Genomic DNA, 18,944 nt, shown 5'->3' with positions numbered 1-18,944 from the left:
GACAGTGCTGAGTCTTACCTTCTTCATGTTCGTTCCCATGTAGCTTTTAGGCTCTTCTTTAAACTGAGGCAACCTGAAATACAAAGAGCAAGCCAAAAAACATAAGCTTACATAGATTAACAAGAAGGGGAAAGAAACAGGCTGGTCTTTCCAGTCATGCTGCAGATACTAGAAAACCCAAGTTAGTTTTTACTACTAATGGCTATTTTTCTATATTGATTTTCCTGCCATGTAAGGACCATTTATTTTCCTTCAGTGTATGTTTTCAGCATTTATTATTTACTTCTGTTCAAAACAGGTTTTTCTGATGCTGCTAAAAGCAGCTGCTGAGTCAGTGTCATCCACAGCAGGACTCTTGTAGTGTACATTTTATCACTAGTCATGGCAGTTCTTCTCTTTGAATTTGTAGAAATCCCAGCAGTTATCCTGTGTTCTGTATCATATAAACACAATTGTGGAGGGCAGCAGATGCACATAAAGTTGAATCTTTGGAGATAAGCAGTTCTCATCTCAGAATGAGGTAGACTGCTCTCACCTGTGCTACCAAATGACATCATGTACAGCTCTACAAATCCACACACCCTGCTCTCTCTTCTGTTACTTTACTACAATTCTGTCTTTACTTGATGAGGATATAAAAGCCTTGGAGCATAGCTTTGACTATTTCTTTTTCTGGAAAGCAAGACGGCCAAACCACCCCTGCAGTAGCTGCCTTTGCCTTGCATCTCTATCCCAATGTCCACAGGCACAGATGGTGACGGTGTCTCCAAGCCTTATCAAGGACAGAGGAGAGGATTACACAGTAAGTAATGAAAAAGCAAGTAAAATTCAAATATGCATTTGGAGAAAAAGTAACGTGGCGGCTCCTCTTTAAGGAGATTGATTCTGACTTTGCCTAACATTCATCCAGTGCACAATGCAGGGCGCACAGAGGAGAAAAAAACTGAGAACCCACTGGAACTGTGTGACAGTGGGGAAAAAAAATATGATGCAACTGTGTTTCGTAAGCTGTCAGTTTCACTAAAATCCTTTCCTACTTAAAGTATATCTGTAAAAATTTCCTCTTTAAAATACCCAGAGAAAGTCTATGATTACTTCACTATTTGGAGAAACTGTTTTGAAGTTAATTAACTTACTTGAGTTTTAAAGAAGTCATCTTAATTACCTGAAGGGTGCTGAAAGGGGCAGAATATTTGTCCAAGACACACGACTTCAAGAGTTTTAAATGTTCTTTGATGAGTGAGGTCAAAGCTCTTAGCTTGAAATCAATGTGTGGCTATCCAACACCATTTCTATTCTCTCTGCTAAAGAGAGCTATATTTTTTAGAGCACCTTTTTTTCAGTGAAGTTTGCATTCTCTGTCCTGAAACTGGTTCTCTATCCTAAAGCTCTTCATTACTTGGCTGTCCATCTCTCCTCAAAGGACACCTTAAACCAGGCAGCCTTCCTTACCTCTGTCTCCCTGCAGTCTGACAGGGTCAGCCCTAGAGAAAAGTGCCAAATCCTTCATCCCCTTCCACCTCTAAATAATGACCATTTTGGATGATTTTTCTGAGGGCCCTTAAGTGGAAGTGTGGAATCTTTCTGTCCTTAGAGGGCCATCTCGGCAATGCTGAGGCAAACACAAGCAGGTTTACCTTGTGAAGAGCAGCTGCACCATGTCGACCAGAGTGTGCTCTGCAGATTTTCTCAATAACTCTGCGAAGACAAAAACAAATAACACAGGTGTCATTACTCAGTGTGATATTATCAAGAGGCTTCTTCAAGCAGACTCCCCTCCGAGTCTTGTTTACAGAGATTACGGCAAATTTATTAAAACCAGCTCCAACCCTGCGTTACTGCAAACGGTCACGGCATCACACGGTGGCGCTACACAGCTGGGGAAAAGAGCAGCCCAAACTTGTACAGTGAACGCTCAACAAATTTTCCATGAAGTTGTAGAAAGACACAACAATATAAAGCTCAGCACCTTTCCATGGATGCATGCTCTATAACAGAACTAGCTAATACTGAAGAAAACTGATCAATTTCTTAACGGCAGAAGTATGAACAAACCTACCACTGAGCCTCATTTCGAAGCATATGCGGAAACAGGACTGCATGATTTCACACACCGATTCATTGGTGAGGTGGGCTCCCACTGGGGTGAGCAGCAACGTCCTCAACACCTGTGAAGAACAGCACCTGTATGTACCACACTGCCATGATGCTTGTGTGCATTCCCAAGGGGAGGTTGGTTTCCTCTAGAAAGACTACCATGAGCAGAAAAGCTAAGGAGGTTTCTTCTGGAGTCATGTCAAATTGAATGCTCTGCTCAAGAAGCCAATTAGGAGAGAAGAATAATCTCTTGACCCACTTCTAAAGGAGGCCAGATACATTGCATACTACCCAATATTTAAATTCAGGAACTAGATATCTGCTCAGAAGTACACAGACCCAAGAGGTCTACAGTCCATACTTTTGTCTCTACAAAGAAGAGACAAAATTTATTTTTTCTCAAAAATAAGTTTGAGAGCTCTGTATTCTTAATTAACCCCCCCAACACAGACCATGCACAAGGCAGGATTATCAACACTACCACCTTATCAAGTTCATAATTTTAAAATAATTTAATTTAAGCCTTTAACTATTTTCATTTGGAAAAGCTTTTACCACAGGTATATGAGCCATCTGTTTAAAAATAAAGTCTGTCACTAAGCTCCTACAGAGTCAAAACATTGCTCCCTCCTCTTCATCTCTATGTAACAGGATATGTTCCACAACAGGCTGCAACCATTATGGTAATTACCATTTCTCTTCTCTTACCTGTAGGATTTTCATCAAGACAACCTCATCGCTTGCATGATCTGTGCCCACAAATCGAGCATGAGTGACAGCATCTGCCATGTTCTCCATCCCTTCTGCTGTGCCCTCATGGCTGGGATCTGAATAACAGAATAAAAATATGTGTCAGTGAACAGCCATCTACAGTCTACCACCTCTATGGGGAGACATCTCCAGGGAGATACCTGCAGCTTCCTCAATTCATGTGACTTGCAGCGAGTTGACCCAACAAGAACATAACTTATCTCCCACTAACAGAAAGGCTTTATAACTGGGAGCTTTCAGAACGACATATCAACAATCTACTTACATTTGCAAAAAGATATAACTTAGCAAAGAAAATAATTACAATTCCATTATTACCAGTTCTCTGTGTTTTAGAAATTAACTTCTAAGACTGTGTCCCATTCCTTACAATACAGCACCATCAGCTATTAAATGCATTCAGGGCCTCCTTGGGAATAATGAAAAAACAGCTCTTAAACACAGGAAACCTAAAATTTACTCTCATGAGAAGAAAATGCCAAACAGGTTCCACTAAATTGAGAATGGAAAATTGTCTCTTGTTCTACACCACTCTCAAGGAATGAGAGCTGGGAAGAAACAGACCAGTAGTTTTCCCCAGAGAAAACAGCAGACAGACACAATCACAGTTTAGATATCAGAGTTGCAGGCCTCCCACTCCAATCATTCATCAAGGCTCCTTCTCTCCATTTCAGTCTTTTGCAGCTACAAACAATGGTGCAGTTGAGAGAATGTTTAGGATGAGATTGTTGCTAGTAATTGTATCTTGTGCTACATTACAGTGGCTTCAGAAAAGCTGCCTCTGGCTTTGATTTCATTCTCACTTAGACAATATGGCACTGGGCAAGAATCTTGATACCCTTCTACCTAAACAGTCATTAGAAAAGAAAGGAGACAACCTAAACATTGCTTAATACCTCATTAATTGGCAATGGGGCCTCTTGAACTCCAGCAAAAATGATGCTGACAGAGGAACCAAGGAAGACCTGCATTACAGAGAAGCTTCACAGATTCCCTCTTTGACACCAGTAATATTCACATATAGGAAGGGCTATAAGCCCTTGGTATTAAAGAAAGCTGCCCTTATGGTGGTCCAGAGACAGCAGCCTCTACCACACTCCTATCCTGAGCGGCTGCAGGATAAGAAATTCTCAAAGATGCATAAAACTGAAATGGCATCAGTGTACTTTAGACTCACATAAATCTGCATAGGAACAGCACTTTGCCGTTGCCATCTCTTACACGTCCCTATTAAGAACAGCGCTTACTTACTTTTGACATTGTTCACACACACACTGAGAAATCTTGCATAGTTTAGAGAGAGTTCCTCTCCTGGTTTGCCAGGAAAACCTCACTGAGCTATCAAGAAGGCTGTTCTAAAACCAATTGGTCACTTTTCACCTAGTTTAGCAGCAGGATGAAATAGGATAAAAATTTATATGGGGAAGCATTAGTTAAGAGGCCTGGCTTCAAAAGCAGTTATCTACATACCTTCAATGATGGCTTATAATCCAGTGAGAAGGCACTACTCTTCTACCAGAGAATAAAACAAGTCTAAGGCTGGTGTCTCATGCACTCTTATTCATGGAGGCAATAGCTTAAATCACCAGTGGGGATGTAGGCTCATTCTGAATTGTCTTAGCTAAACTAGGCAAAGACCAGTGGTGTTACAATGCCAGCACCTACATTAGCATTACTGTTAACTAAGCTCAAAAACCACAGTGGAAAGCAGCCCAGTGGGAATTAAGATGAAAAAGCAATTTGTTGCAGTAAAGGCTCCCACAAGTAGGACACACAGGTTCACCTCACTGTCACCTTTTCCAGTAGACATGAGTTACTCTAGTCTTAGGGATATATTTAATTGTAGTTACGGATAAAGAGTCTGTGTGAAAAGGAAATGCAAGCAAGTTGTGCACAGACTTCAACAGATCTATGAGTACTGCTTTGCTGTTCTAGCCCCTACCTTCAACACCTCTCTCCCAACACACATCACGCCTGACTACTTCAGTTCTGGCTCCCTGGAACAGCACTACAAATTCAGGTCAATTTATAAAGCCTCTTGAGTTCAATTAAAAGCACAGATACTTCTACTTTGCAGAAACACGATACAGAAAAAAAAAATCTTTGTTCCCTTGTGAGAAAACAGTACAAAAAGATGCATCGATGCCTGCTCAGAATCACTAACAAGAAGTTTGAGTGAGCACAATAACAGTTTAAAAATTGCCATCTACAATGCAAAGATCTAGATACCCCATCTAGGTACACACCTTTCATACTGGGTACTGTCTTACAACAGGTGGGCAAAGAACAAACAGAAATCAGAAAATCCAGGCTCTGAACCAGAGGAAATTCAGGAAAGCCAGAAGCCTGCTCGGTAACACCTTTAATGGAACTAAAATAAATCACCAAGGAGACAGAAAAGGTAGAGGGGAGAACAAGCTTTAAACTCCTTTAACAGCAAGTCCTCTCACTGGAAGCTGAACAACAGCTACTTGCTTACAGATACACAATTTTCAGGAACATCAAGGAAAGCTAACTTTAGAAATGGAGCCAGAAGCTGCTGTGGAAAATAAAAAGAGAACATACTTTTTCTGAGGGAAATACAGAAAAACCCAATTCTGAAATTCAGCCACTAGTCTCCCTATAGCTAAGGTTTGAGCTCATCCACTAGGCTGACAACTCACTAGCTACTGCAAAACTGCTGAGCAAGGTAATAACTAATCTGAGGGATAAAAATCAATAGGAGTTTAGTATTGCCACACAGTTTTAAAAGTTACCGTGTAATTTATCAACTGAAACTCTTGCAGAAGAAGTACTTAGAGGAGAGGATAATCACTGTAAGGCTAAAACACATACGTGGTGGATATCAAGTAATTTTATCTAACTGAGCTGTGATTGCACACTATACCATTAGTGAATCTGCAATTCAAACTGCTAGAGATCAGAAGTTTTAAACTCAAGAATTATTATTTTCTAACTCGTTTTAAAACATACCCCTCAGCACTACTGGCCTAAAAAGGAGACAGATAACCACCTTCTGACATGTGACAGAATAAAAAAACAATGAGACTGCACAAGGATTAGCGATGAAATACTCTGGAAATGGGAAAAGAAAGCCATTTTAAACAAAGATATTTATCAGAGGAGTTTGGCCCTTTCACTGCACCCTGGTTTTCAACCCACTGTGTACAGCAAAAACCAACCACTCACAGAAGAGACAAAGCTAATGTCACTTTTTTAAAAAGTGCTGGCTTCACCTGTCATTACTCAGCCCCAAAACACGCTCTAAATGTCTGCCACACTGCAATTACCCTACCGTGGTTATGCCAGCATCCTTCTCTCTTGCTCTGTATAGTTTGAAACAGATTTGTACATTAAGAACAGTTTTAAGCATTTCCTATGTTTAGGCAAACAGTCTTTAGACTACCTTTAGTTTCATATTACAAAAATAAATTATAATACCAAAAAGCTTTCATTTAACAACACAACCTAGCCAGATGTTCAGCCAGCACCACTAATCCCAGCCTAACTGGTATCTGGAGCAGCACAAAGAACAAGGCTGCTCTGAATGTCATCTGAAGCAACAACGAAGGTCTTAGATTACAGGTTCTGCCCCAGAAAAAAAAGCCAGGCAGAGAGTCTTCCACTGTCTACTACAAAGACACACAATCACCAACAGTTACAGGAATGCACTCCTGTTGGAGTGACCCAATTAATATTCTAAACAACAAGTATCTAGAGAAAGGCTACAAACTCTTAACCCCATTTTTTCCTGTTTCTGCCTCAAATCAAGTGTTTATAGTCAGTTGTCTGCGCAGACATCTGCCTGGACATGTGATACAGATCATAAAAGCCCAGAAGAGTCCACCCCTCACTGTAATGCTGAAAGTCATATATTTTGAATTATGCTTAATCCTCCAGGGGGACATGTTTTACAGGCTTATTTTTTAAGATTTTTTTTTTGTTGTCCTAGGAACTTATGTGACTATTGCATCATTCTAGTTATATGTTTGCAAGTTAATTATGTCAAATACTACCCACTAACTGAAGTCTTCACTACACTATATTTTCATCCAGCACTTATTTTTTTTTCCCTGCAAGTCTCTATCTTTGCTCATTTTAGCTTTGTGTCTTTCCTGCAAAAGAGATCTGCACTGATGTGAAGTCCTTTTTTTCTCTAACTGCCTTCATGCTATCTCCAAAGAACTAAATAATTAAAACAACAGTACCAAAAATTCAGAGTGTTCCCTTACAATGTGAAGGAGAAAAAGAACTGAGAAATCTGAATTCAGGGGGAAGGAAGACTGATAAAACTAAAGTGAGACTATGTATAAAAAACCACAGATAACAGGTTTTGTAATTTGCACAGGTATGATCACAAAGTACTAACAGAACTTACAGAGAAAAATCGAGTATCATTAACAACAGGATGACACATTGATGGCACACAGAAAGCCAGCTAATGAGTTACAAGCCAGCTGAGCCACGGGAACTGACCACATGCACATTATTAGTCTTTCACAGATACAAATGAGAATGTGCAAATTTGAAAGTTTGGGCAGCAGCAGTACAGTCTCTGCCATGACAATTGTGGAAAGTGAAAAGTACTGGCACACCACTTGACAAGGTCTGGGACCGTGCAAAAATCATCTTCACTCTAGAGCAGAAATATTAGTGCACAAAACTAAATAAATCCCACTGTGTTTCTACATGTTACAACATCGTAATCCAAGCTGGTATTCTTCCCTCCCTGGCCCTTTTGCTTGGAGGGCATTAAAAAGCAGCTGGTACCAGCACTGTCCTGCAGCAGGCCCTAAGCACACACAGCAGTCACGGCAGACCAGAGGCTCTGGCTCTGTTTCCAGACACTGCTGTAGCACCATGGAAGATCAGCCAGTAAGATATTAAGAAACTGCAGATGCTGATTTCCCCAGTGTTAATGACAATTTTCTTATTTCCCCAATCTCCACATTAAGACTGCAAGCATGTATCCTGGCCAAAGACACAGCTCACAGAGATGCATTTGGCTGGCATTTTGGCAAATCCCACAGTCACATAACATACCTATTAGTGCATATGAGAGGAACTTGTTCACAGAGGTGAGTGCCAATCCAGTTATGGGGCCTGTAGTGTCTTCAGAACGGATTACTTCCAAAAAAGGCCGAAGAAATACATTAGGTTCAATTTCAGATAGCTCTGTAAATTAAAAAGAATTTTAAAAAGACAATTAGACTTGATTCATTTGGATTCATTTTCTCTTTAAGAATATACAGCAAGTCTCATCTCAGAGGCAAAAAAGCCTGCTCTAGGTTAGTTTCAGAAGGCTGGTGGGAAGGTCAGGGTTTCTTTTACATATACACACGCACACAAACACACACATAGGTATATGTGTATATTTTACAAGCAATGCTTTGTAAAGTTCACTTTCTTGCAATCTTCAAAACAGCTTTCTGAAGCCTTCTAAAATCTGATTGTAGGAACACTGTAAACGCCACAGAGGCCACTGCTGCCGGAATTTGTGTTTTAACTCATTGGCAAATTTAGTTGCATTTTCCTATTACTCTTGGGACTGTGTGAACCCATGAACTACAGAGACCCTGTCCCACCTTCTGCCACCCCTGTAACATCCTACTACAGATAAAACCCTGCACTAATCACATGCAGAGTACAAATGTACAACTAGGCTCATTGGACCTCCTGCAGCTCTTTGCCTGAACACAAATTGCATTTCTGCAACACTAAATATTTGCTTGGCAAAGACAAGAAAACCCCGTAAGATAACCCAAATTAAAAACTCTTCTGTCATGCTCTCAAAATAATGTATAAGCCTCTCAATCAAACAATTAAAAAGGGCACTCTTCTCTACTTGCTGTTTGGCCAGCAAGGATCCCCTCTAAAGCTGCAGTACAAGAAGGCACTGAGCTATTGAGCTGGAGAAAAACAACTAACAAGCTTCCTGAACCTTCCAAGATGATCAAGGGACGCTTTGGGAATGGAAAAGAGATACAGAAGAGAATAACCAGAACTAGGGAAATTCAAGAAAACAAGAAAAACAAACAAAAACCCCAAACCAAAACAAAAACCAAACCAAACCAAATAAAACAGGAGGAATCAAGATAAGAAAAGCCCTGAGGGGGATTTAGGAGAAAAAACATTAAAAAGCAAGTGAAGGCAACCACAGCACAGCTAGTACACAGGCACAGAAGAATGCATTAAAAGTAACTTGAATAATATTGAGACAAGAAATATTTAAGTACAACACTTGGCTCAACATGCTGAAACCTACCTTTGATTCCTAATAAAAATTAGTAAGTCTAATGGTTAATAGTGTCACAGGACCACTGGCATTTATACCCTCAATCAAATAATCAAGTATTGAACTTATCTGCCATAAGAGCTTCTTTGAAGCAGGGAGCAAAAAAGACTGCAACTACTGAATCCTTAGACAAGCTGCTGCTTTTCTATCTACCAACACAATTCAATTATTTTGCTGTGGGAAAAAACCCAAACCCGTTTTTCTGAGATAAGTGAAATTCCATTTTATCACAGTTCCTATTGGGAAGCCTTAAATATCAAAACAAAGTCTGTCAGAAAGTATGTTAACATGACTGTGTCAAATTATGGCAAGGAAGCCAAGGAGGAAAAACTATACAGGTGCTTATGTTTTAAGAGCACAGAGAAGAACATCAAAGTGCTGTTAACTAATGCAAAACTGCAATTAAAAAGGGACTTTGGGAATCACTACACCATCCCTTACCTTTCAGCCACCAGTTCAAACAAGGCCAACACCACTAACTTGTGAGGGGTTAAAAGGAACATGATGATTCAGCCTTTTTGGCTTAAGAACAACTCCCCCAATTTGTCAGATAATACGCTGGTGTAACATTACAATTGTGTCACCTCCCAATAGCACATGGAAATCCAGATGATCATAAGACATACTTACATTAATGCTTATTTAAGTGTGCTTTATAGAACACTTGACTGGTTACAAGCACTTGGACAATATTAAATATAGTAAGACTACTAGGGATCAAAACTCAAATTTTTCTTTCCTAAAACTGATCCCTTCTACAGACCAGAATATAATCCTGTCAATTCCTCCAGCTTCATTCAAACCAGTGAGTTCCAGGATGAAAAATCTGCACTTGACTAGTAAGAAAAGTGGGACTTGACCAGATATACATCACTGCACTATAGAATGAGACGATGAAGACATACATGGTAGCAGAGGCATAGGGCATCACACTCTCCATTAGGACAACAAATAGATATTTTCTTTACAAGAGTAGGGGGAGTATCAGGCTTTTCCTTTCAATTAAAATTGTAAATCTTAATGTCATTAAAGATCAGATTCTCTTGCAGTCTAACAAATTTACAACTTACATGAAGATCACAAAACAGCCTGTCATAATTAGGATTTAACTTAGGCACATATTGTTGATTACACAGCAACTTTGGCCAGTTTCCCTAATATTCAGAGATTCCATATTTTACGGTAACAAAGCACTTTACATTAAGCTCTCTGAAACTGATGGTTTATGCTGCAAAACTGTTTAGACTGGGTAGCTGGTACTGCGGTATTAAAAAAAAAAAATAAAAAACATGCCAGACGAAAAGAGAGCATTTTTAGTGCAGTACTTACCCACTGAAGGACTACTGTCTGAAAGATCTAAATGTCAGTGAAACACCAATCTCATTGCTCACACCTCAGGAGTATTCAGTTAATCACTACAATGAGCTCTTCTTACCAGAAGCATCTGCAAGCATTGAGGACTTACAAGGGTCACCAGCTCCCTTTTCAAGGCAGAACTTAATCTTGGTAGTGGTTTTTGCTTCAATGGGAAGTTTGGGAGCACAGAAAAACACTCACACTGTAGCTATTCTTGCTGTATCCTGTCGGAAACACAGTGCTTTCATGGGCTAAAGAAGGTTCAGCATCTGAAAGTACTACTAAAGCTACCTGGATTTTTAAATCCACCTATCTGCTAAAAGTTATAAAAGCTATCCCTAAAGCTACTGTGTTTTTAATGCAGTGACAATTTTGCAAACAAGCCAGTAAATCAAACATATATCCTCTTCTTTTAAGTCAATCCTGTTGAGGTCAATGAATTTAGTTCAGAAGCTCTTTCCTCAACAGCTTTTCTTAGCCTTGTATGCCAAAAGTGGCAGTGTCCAGAACAAACCTGCCAGCCCTTTTGGATCAATAGCTACAACTGCAAGTTGCACTCCATGACAGCTTTTCCACTACAGCTAAGGTTTGATCTAGAGCACAGAACAGTAGGAAATGAATAGCATTCTTTCCTCAATACTTTGGTAAGGTGGGACCGTAGTCTTTAGAGGGAATTGTTCTGCCCAACAAGTTAAAACTTCACAAAAGAGACACTACAGCAGTCTTAGCATCACCTAATTGTAAAAGCAATCCTGTGCTCTCCTGAAAATATCTAGAAACCTCAGAAAATGTAACAAAATAATTAATTACTTCAGTAATTCCTTGTGACAAAAAAAAGGCTATATAAGGTACATACTAATGTTTGCAAGTACATACTTGATGTTTGTAACAACATTCAGAAAAAAAAAAAAAAAGTAGCTCTGAATTTTCAAATCTGGTTCTTGTTCTGCCAGATTCAGGTTTAGTAATTACAAGTGAGGTAACTATAACCAGTGAGAGGATTGAGAACTGCATATACAGATGTTTCTAGTATATTTTCTAGCAAGAGACATTTCTCAGTGTTTTATCAAGAAAATACAGGATGGTTCTCTGCTTAAGTAAGCAGTTTCAGCTCTGGGGAAGAAAACAACCAAACAAAACACCCACCCGAAAAACCACCAAACCTGCAAGCATGACTTCAGCCAAGGGTTTTATAAGAGGAAAAACTGAATAACTATCCACAAAGAGAACAAAATTTCTCAAGGGACTCCTTTCAAGCAGTCTTCCTTTGAAATCTACTCAAAGACAGGGAAAAATTATATAAAATATAATTAGGCTTAGGCTTAAATGAAGAGGTTGGTCTGCTTTTGGGGACCAGGTTGAAAGCACTTCCCATTCTTCTCACACAGAACTTTTCAACAAAATTTCAGAGAATCAAGCGGAGACCAGCGTCAGCACACTCAGAAATGCTCGGCTAGCCTAAAGCAGTGCATGGAAATGGAGAAGGGAAAGAGTATCTTAAGTAATGTATCAAAAATCAAACTCTTCAGGCTGGCAATTTTAATGAGGACACAATTCCTTTGAGACCACGGTGCTTTCCTTCATTCTTCCTATGGATTATTTGCACTTAGACACACATGTCTATAATGATATTTAATCAACTAATTCATGTTTAAGCACCTAACTCCCATTTCAGCAATCCCATCCAGCCATTCTGGCACTTCAGCAAACAAACTGCATCAGACCTCTGGCATCCCTTTTCTCCTGAAGTGCAAGAGCAGGTCCCCCTCGGACAAGTTTTCTTATTGTTAGCACGCTGTTGGCACATTCCTGATCTAAAACGCTCACATAAACTGCTTTCTCTGGCAGTTCAACTCTTCACTCCTGAATGACTCTTATCAGGATCGGCTATGCGTTCCGAATCAGAGTAAATGAACAAGAAAAAATTGTTTATGACAAGTTATTTCAACATCATTTGTCCCGAGGACAGGCAACTGCAACCCAAACCACATGACCTGGACTCCTCTTATGCAGCAGCTGTTGGCCTTTGACGCCCAGCCTTCAGAAAGGCTGTCTCAGTTGTATCCCACGCACCTCCCCAGTGCAGACGAGCTCAGACAGCAATGCTTTCAGCATGCACTACTGTGCTCCCTGCTTACAACAATGAACAGGCATTTTCTTTTCTTAAGGTGAGAAAGAGACAAAGATAACACTGTAACAGAGGAGAAATCCAGCTTTTCAGGACTCTTGCCTTGGGGCTCAATCAATTTATGCCACAGAAAACTGAGGTATCAGCAAGCGCTTCCTGGATCATCCTCATAACCACTTTCTGCAAACACTGCCATTACGGCCTATATGCACTTTACTCTCAGTTCACCCAACAAACACCAAAATATTTTGTCTTTCCACTCAAAGCATGAGAAGCCCCTGTAGTCTGGATCAGCAAGTCAGACTGAAAAAGTTACAAGGAAAAAGGACAAAACTGTACTTGCCTTTTAAAATTGTCTAGAAGTATGCAGTGGTCACACTTTCTGGATTTTCATAAACATTTAACTGCTGAAATAAGTACAGGCTTAATCTTAGCCAAGTCAAAATGTGGGATTGTAGGGAAATGAGAAATTATTTTCAGTTAGTCCTCTTATTACCAGGTGTTTAATTTAGAAGTTAACAAATTGAGCACACAGAATTATAGTAACTTGTTCCTCTAAAAATCTGCAGAGCTTGAACTTGCTTTACATAAAGTCCCTAGGTAACAGGCACAGAACAGTATATGCATACTGGTTCTAGGTGCCCCGGCAAAACTGCAACAACAGCAGCTCTACGGCTGATAAACAGAGGAGGAGCATGTTTTTCACCACTCCAAGAACAAATTCTCCAGGCTGACTGGAACACATGCCACTCTGCACCTTACCTAAAAGACATACCCTGACTTCCAGCTAGCAAATTTACTCTGACATTTCACCCCAGATCAATAACCGCCAATTAATGTTGGATAACAAGTGTTTAAAAGCTACACTATAGATGATCCACACTCATTTGTTCCTGAGTGTATGTTCTGCTCCACACAGCCCTGGTACAGAGTGTTTCAAGTGAAAAGAATTCTGTGCCATCTCTCCCCTACAAGAGGGTCTTAGTTGTTGTTTTCATCTTGTTTTTCTTGCAATTCTAGACCTGCCCTTGCAACACAGTGCAATTGGTAGCACATTTGTAGGTATTATCTGATCTGAAAGGAGAACAGATTGCCACCTATACAGTCTGATTTAGCAACTAGTGTTATGAAAGTTCTCCTTCCTGAAAACAATGGCAATGCCCACTAAAGTTCATAAACAAGAGGTCATCAAAAGCCACTGGATATTCTCTCGGGATTCCCCAAAATATCATTGTTTTAGCCTAATCTGTGATCTTAACAGATAAAGAAAACAGGATTCTGCCGGCTAGGGAGAAGCTGAGGAGCCAGAAGCTTACATCCTAGTTTCTAGAACATATAAATACCGTGGGGATTGCACAGCACAGTATACATACCAGGGAGATGTGTGGAAGCAAGCTTTGTGAATCTCTGAAATCAATACTTCATTATAATAAATGGTATCAAAAGCTTTGCATACAATAAACATAAACACAGGCTGAAAATCAAGGATATTCAAGCCAATGAAAGAGAAGTGTGAATTAACTGCAATCCTTTTCTAAGGATGTCTGTAAAATATACTCTTCAAAGCTAATGCCCTGTGAATTCAAGTGGTCATTCAGGGGCCCCAACCCACCAAATCAAGAGGGAAACAGTGCCATTCACAGCCACACATGAATGCAAAGCTGGAATTACAAATGCAGTTTGACAAGGGGAACCCAGAGATGTCAAGCCTGTTCTGTTTGCCTAATTTCATTACAATGGCACAAATGCTTTCATTTGTCACACTCCAGCTTCATGTGTTTATCTCCCTTTCATTAAACATGACTTTAACAAATGATTGTTCCATAGTGCCAAGATCTCAAGCACCCCTCAGAACTGAGATTTTTATTTTGGGGAAGTGTGACAGAATGCATACTGAGCAGTTGACTCCTCACATCCTTTGGTTAGGGCACCATAAACTCAACTAAAACACTGTCTTCTATGGAATTACTTATATCTACCAGCAAAGCAGAAACACTGACAATGCCACCGGTGTGAGCCATTAATTTTAAGGAGTTTCATTCAATGCTGTGCTTCAAATTCAGCTGTTCTGACTGACCATTAAAGTTTCCTGGACAATTTTTCATAAGCAGTTACTTTCTGGAGTTTCTTCAGCCAAAACTATGCTGTGAACTCCAGCTGTGTCTCCACTGTTATTTTAAGAACATTTCACCCAGCTGTAGTATTCTATTCTAGAGTGGTATTACAATACTCACTTCAACCACAAGGAAAGCAAATACCATCAACAGAAGTATGGAACTACACAGGAGGCAAACTTCCATGGTTTATATTTGGATGGACTTAAAAGTACATACATGACTACTTGTTCCACCTTGAATTTCTAACACCAGCCAGGAAGACTGCTGAGTGTCTGGATATGAGGTTATTTCAAAAGCAGAAGTTGTTTAATTCTGGTTTTATTTCTTAGCACTGAGGAGACAGCAGAGATGGGCATAATCACATCTTGACAAACTTTCTTCTGAGCTATGGTTGACACGTACTGGTCAGAGGTTGTAATCCAAAGACTGCTTCAAAATAAGAACAACTCTTACAGCAAACTGAGGGGTAATTTAGCACAGTAAAGTTGAAGGTCATCAGGAGTAGACCATACTACAAATCGCAAACGATTTCCTCCCATCCTGTGACCTGAGCACCTCTGAAAGGACATGACTAATTCCGAAGAAAGGCAAAAAAATCAAGCAACTATATAGTAAACACCTCCCATCTCCAAACTCCTCTCTCATGAGTGTATCTTTTGCCAGTGTGAAAAGTAGTAAGGGCAATTTCAATGCTAATCTATCCTTGTTTTCATGAAACCCTTCCTCGTACATCACAGTAGAGGATAAGCATTAGAGAACCACTTGACTTTGCTAGCACATTTCACAGTAAGATTATTTACATATTATAGAAATAAGCAAATTTAGAACTGCTTAAATAGTTTTATCTCCCTTACAGGAAGGCTGATTGCTCTGAGGGAAAGGAGATGGGGTAATACAGCTGATCTAAGCCTCTAATTGGTTTTGGAATATACCACTGGTTTTGTGGCTTTTACAAACTGACACAAGCTCTAAACTGTTAATGCCAATTGTAATGGTACTTAATTCTACTCCAGAAAACTGAACTCGCCCAGTGACTCAACAACTGATTTGGGATTTTACCCATTCTTGAAGCACTTTTCTCCCATGGATAGAAGTTACTTAGCCTGAAGCTCAGTAAACTAAACTGCTTACAAGTTTCACAGGTAACTGAAGTTTAACATCCACTCTCAAAAACTCCAACGAAACAAAACCATCCCATTAAAAATGGGCAAGTAAAATGAAGGCAAGCTTCACCTTTTTTTTTTCCTTAGAACCAGATGAAACTGTTTCAAAAGATTCTTGCGGAAAATCACCATGCATATGACAACAGCCAGATTTTGCGATGAACCTGCACCAGGGTCTTAAGTTCAGAACCCACAGGCACTCCTCCAAGCCAATGACACTCAACTCTAAATGAAATTACTAAACCAAAATAAACCAAATCAAAAAGCACCATCCCATGACAAATTCATCTGCCCTTGACCAAATGCTGATAGTTATTGATCTTTCTGCAGTTGTGAATTAGAGCCAGGTTTCCCAAGGTTCCCTCCTAATACGAGGAAGAAAGCGTGGCCAGTCTAACAAGACAGACTAGGCTAAATGAAACCTGTGGGGAATTGCACACTGCCAGGTCCAGAGGATGGACTTAGCCACTCATCTTACTGACAGTACAAGTTTGATGTGTGTCAAGTTTAAGCACTCTTTTTGCTCTCTAAAAGAAATTGGCATATGTTGAAGAAAGAGCAATTAGATTGTGACACTCTACAGAACCCTATTCAGTCACTGGACTTGTTTCACTATGATATTTTACACATCTTGCACAGTACCAGGCCCAAGCTAAGTAGGCAATTTAAAAGCCCAGGAGAAATTAAAACTGGTATTTTAAAGCACAGTAACTCTCCACAGCTTTGTGTGCCTACCACGCTATGAATAGAGATCTCATTGCAAATTCACCATGTTGTGAAAAGGCAAGCTTCACTATTTCTAGGAGGCTGGAGAAAAAGATTACAGTTTTATCATCAATTAGCTGTCTGGATGTTACTCCATTCTGTTTACCCTTTCCTCAAGGGAAGCCCATGAGTGCCAAGGGGAAAAATTAAAGGGAAATTGACGAGCAACAAATCCCAAACAAGCCAAGGCATTTCTTGTGTTGCCAGAGAATCAAAAATGCATCAGTGAGACAACAAAATCCAAAGAATGAAATGAAGAAATGCCCAAGGGTCTTGATGACCCAAGAGGAAAGAATCTTTTAATGACAAAAATCTCTCAAAGGTTTAATGTACCTTGCTGTTATGATTTACACAAATTCTTCTATTCAACCTGAACTAATCTAGGAGATACTGTGCCGTATTATCAGAAAGTAAAATTCCCATGGGCTAATGGCAAAATATGATGGCCCAGAGCTCAAGAACCCACACACCAGGTTACCACAGAACAAAATGTGAGACTAGAGGAAAGCAGAAGGCAAAACATCATGGGGATATTAGTTTCAACCCTAGAGGAGTGGAAGAGAAGCAAAAGGAAGAAGAGCCCAGCCTGCTGGCAGCCAACACAACCATTACCTTAAGACATTCAAACAGTAAAAACATTAAGCAACCATTTTTCTTCCGCCCACAGCAATAATTGAAGCAATCAATAATCCATGCACACACATGTGCACCAAAATTTTGATGCTATCTGCATTAAAAGGCAGCTCAATTCCTATAATAAGACAACAAGTGAGCATTATGTTCTTGTAAATGGACTGGGGAAAGAAATTAATTTCTGCATGCTGCAATGTGCTAGAGCAAACCACTGATACAAGGTCCTGATGATACATCAAAAGAAATGGAATTCTGAGTTTTAACACGTGTGACCTTTTGTTTTGTTAGTTTTTGTGTCTGAAGAGATCTGTGAATGCTATTCAACTTCAGTGATCACCAAGTAGGATGTATCTTAAAACAGGCATCATGAAAACAATATTGTATCAATCCCCAACTCTATTAAATGCATTTTTTTCCATGCTCTGGACTCATGTATCAGCTGTAAAACAGTAAAATATCTGTGAAGAATCAAAATGGCCTAAAATCTATGTAACGAAATAGAACACTGGGTACAGTCTCTAAGAAAGTGTCAAATAGATCTATTTTAGTCTATTACTAATGGTTTTGATCTAGTACATGCCCATGACAGAAGAAACCACTTCTGAGTGGCTCAGAAGTTCAGCTGATAAAAGCCATCACTGACTACATGCTGCCCAGCAAGACTGATGTAAAACCAATGGCCCAGTGCAGAACTTCAACTCATTCAAATAGGGCTGTTTGTTCAAGCCAGCCCCCAGCTCACACACTTAGGTAGGCTTCTTCAATCCCTCTCTTCTTCCCCCAGGGCACAACACAGCCCAGCTCTCGAACTGGAATACACAACATACACTGAACAGGTCAGTGGACACAACTCTGCTTTAACCTCTCACCCCTAGCATTTCTGCTGCCATGACCTCTGGGATGGAGCCATTATACTCCAAAAGCATTTATTCCCAAGACTTGGTAAAAAGCCAAAGACAGAAGAATTTCCCTTTGATTTTTAAGCCTAGACCTACAGAATTTACTCTGACAGGATGAAAGCACATATACAAATAAACTGACCATCAAGTGGTAGCAAGGCCCTTGATCACAGCCAGGCAAATCAGTCTACTCAGCTTCTGCCACTCATCTCCCCTTCATACTCTTGGGCAAGTCACTTCATCTCTGCTTCAGCTCCTCATATGAAAAGGGAACATATTCAGCCTTAAGTGCTGTGCCATAAGATTACCTGGAAATACTATCAAAAAAAGCAGCAATAGCAATCCAATAAAAGGTTCCTGTCCTGTCCTCCCAAAATCAAAAATTAAATTAAAACTCTTAGTTAAAACAGCAATTTTTCAAGTTAATATTTAAGTTAGGGAAGTATGATATGCACTGTATAACACAAGTTGAAATCAAAATGATCTTTACAGTTAATCACACAGAAAAACAGCAGGTGAGCTTATGAAATATAAAGGAGATTTACAGGTACAAACTGGAGAAAAAACTTGGCAGTGCTTGGCCACTCACTTTTGGAATGCCAATATTAAGGAACGTGATTTTTAAAAAAAGCCACCTAATTTTCAAAAGAGCTAAGGAATGAGGGAAAGAAAATATACATCTTTTTCTAAAGGGCAGCAGTGAAACTGCTAGTAAATTCT

The 18,944-nt window shown here is 39.7% G+C and overlaps 1 protein-coding gene across 8 annotated transcripts in view; it reads right to left on the bottom strand.

Moving 5' to 3' along the window:
• GBF1 (golgi brefeldin A resistant guanine nucleotide exchange factor 1) overlaps positions 1-18,944 on the bottom strand; it is a 103,759-nt gene that overhangs the window by 34,973 nt on the left and 49,842 nt on the right. For all 8 annotated transcript variants that reach the window (XM_014250339.2, XM_014250340.2, XM_088059308.1 and 5 more), the window contains exons 4-8: positions 7,912-8,043; positions 2,806-2,924; positions 2,060-2,168; positions 1,638-1,698; positions 19-73 (exon numbers count right to left, since the gene is read on the bottom strand). In XM_014250339.2, coding sequence (XP_014105814.1) covers positions 19-73; positions 1,638-1,698; positions 2,060-2,168; positions 2,806-2,924; positions 7,912-8,043 — 476 coding nt within the window. The remainder of the gene's footprint in view (positions 1-18; positions 74-1,637; positions 1,699-2,059; positions 2,169-2,805; positions 2,925-7,911; positions 8,044-18,944) is intronic.

The sequence above is a fragment of the Pseudopodoces humilis genome, chromosome 9 (assembly GCF_049639895.1).
Source record: "Pseudopodoces humilis isolate 2021_Gansu_Grassland_sample_001 chromosome 9, ASM4963989v1, whole genome shotgun sequence".
NCBI classification, from domain to species: Eukaryota; Metazoa; Chordata; class Aves; order Passeriformes; family Paridae; genus Pseudopodoces; species Pseudopodoces humilis.
The sequence above is the reverse complement of the archived record's forward strand: the minus strand, read 5'-3'. Positions and strand labels throughout refer to the sequence as shown.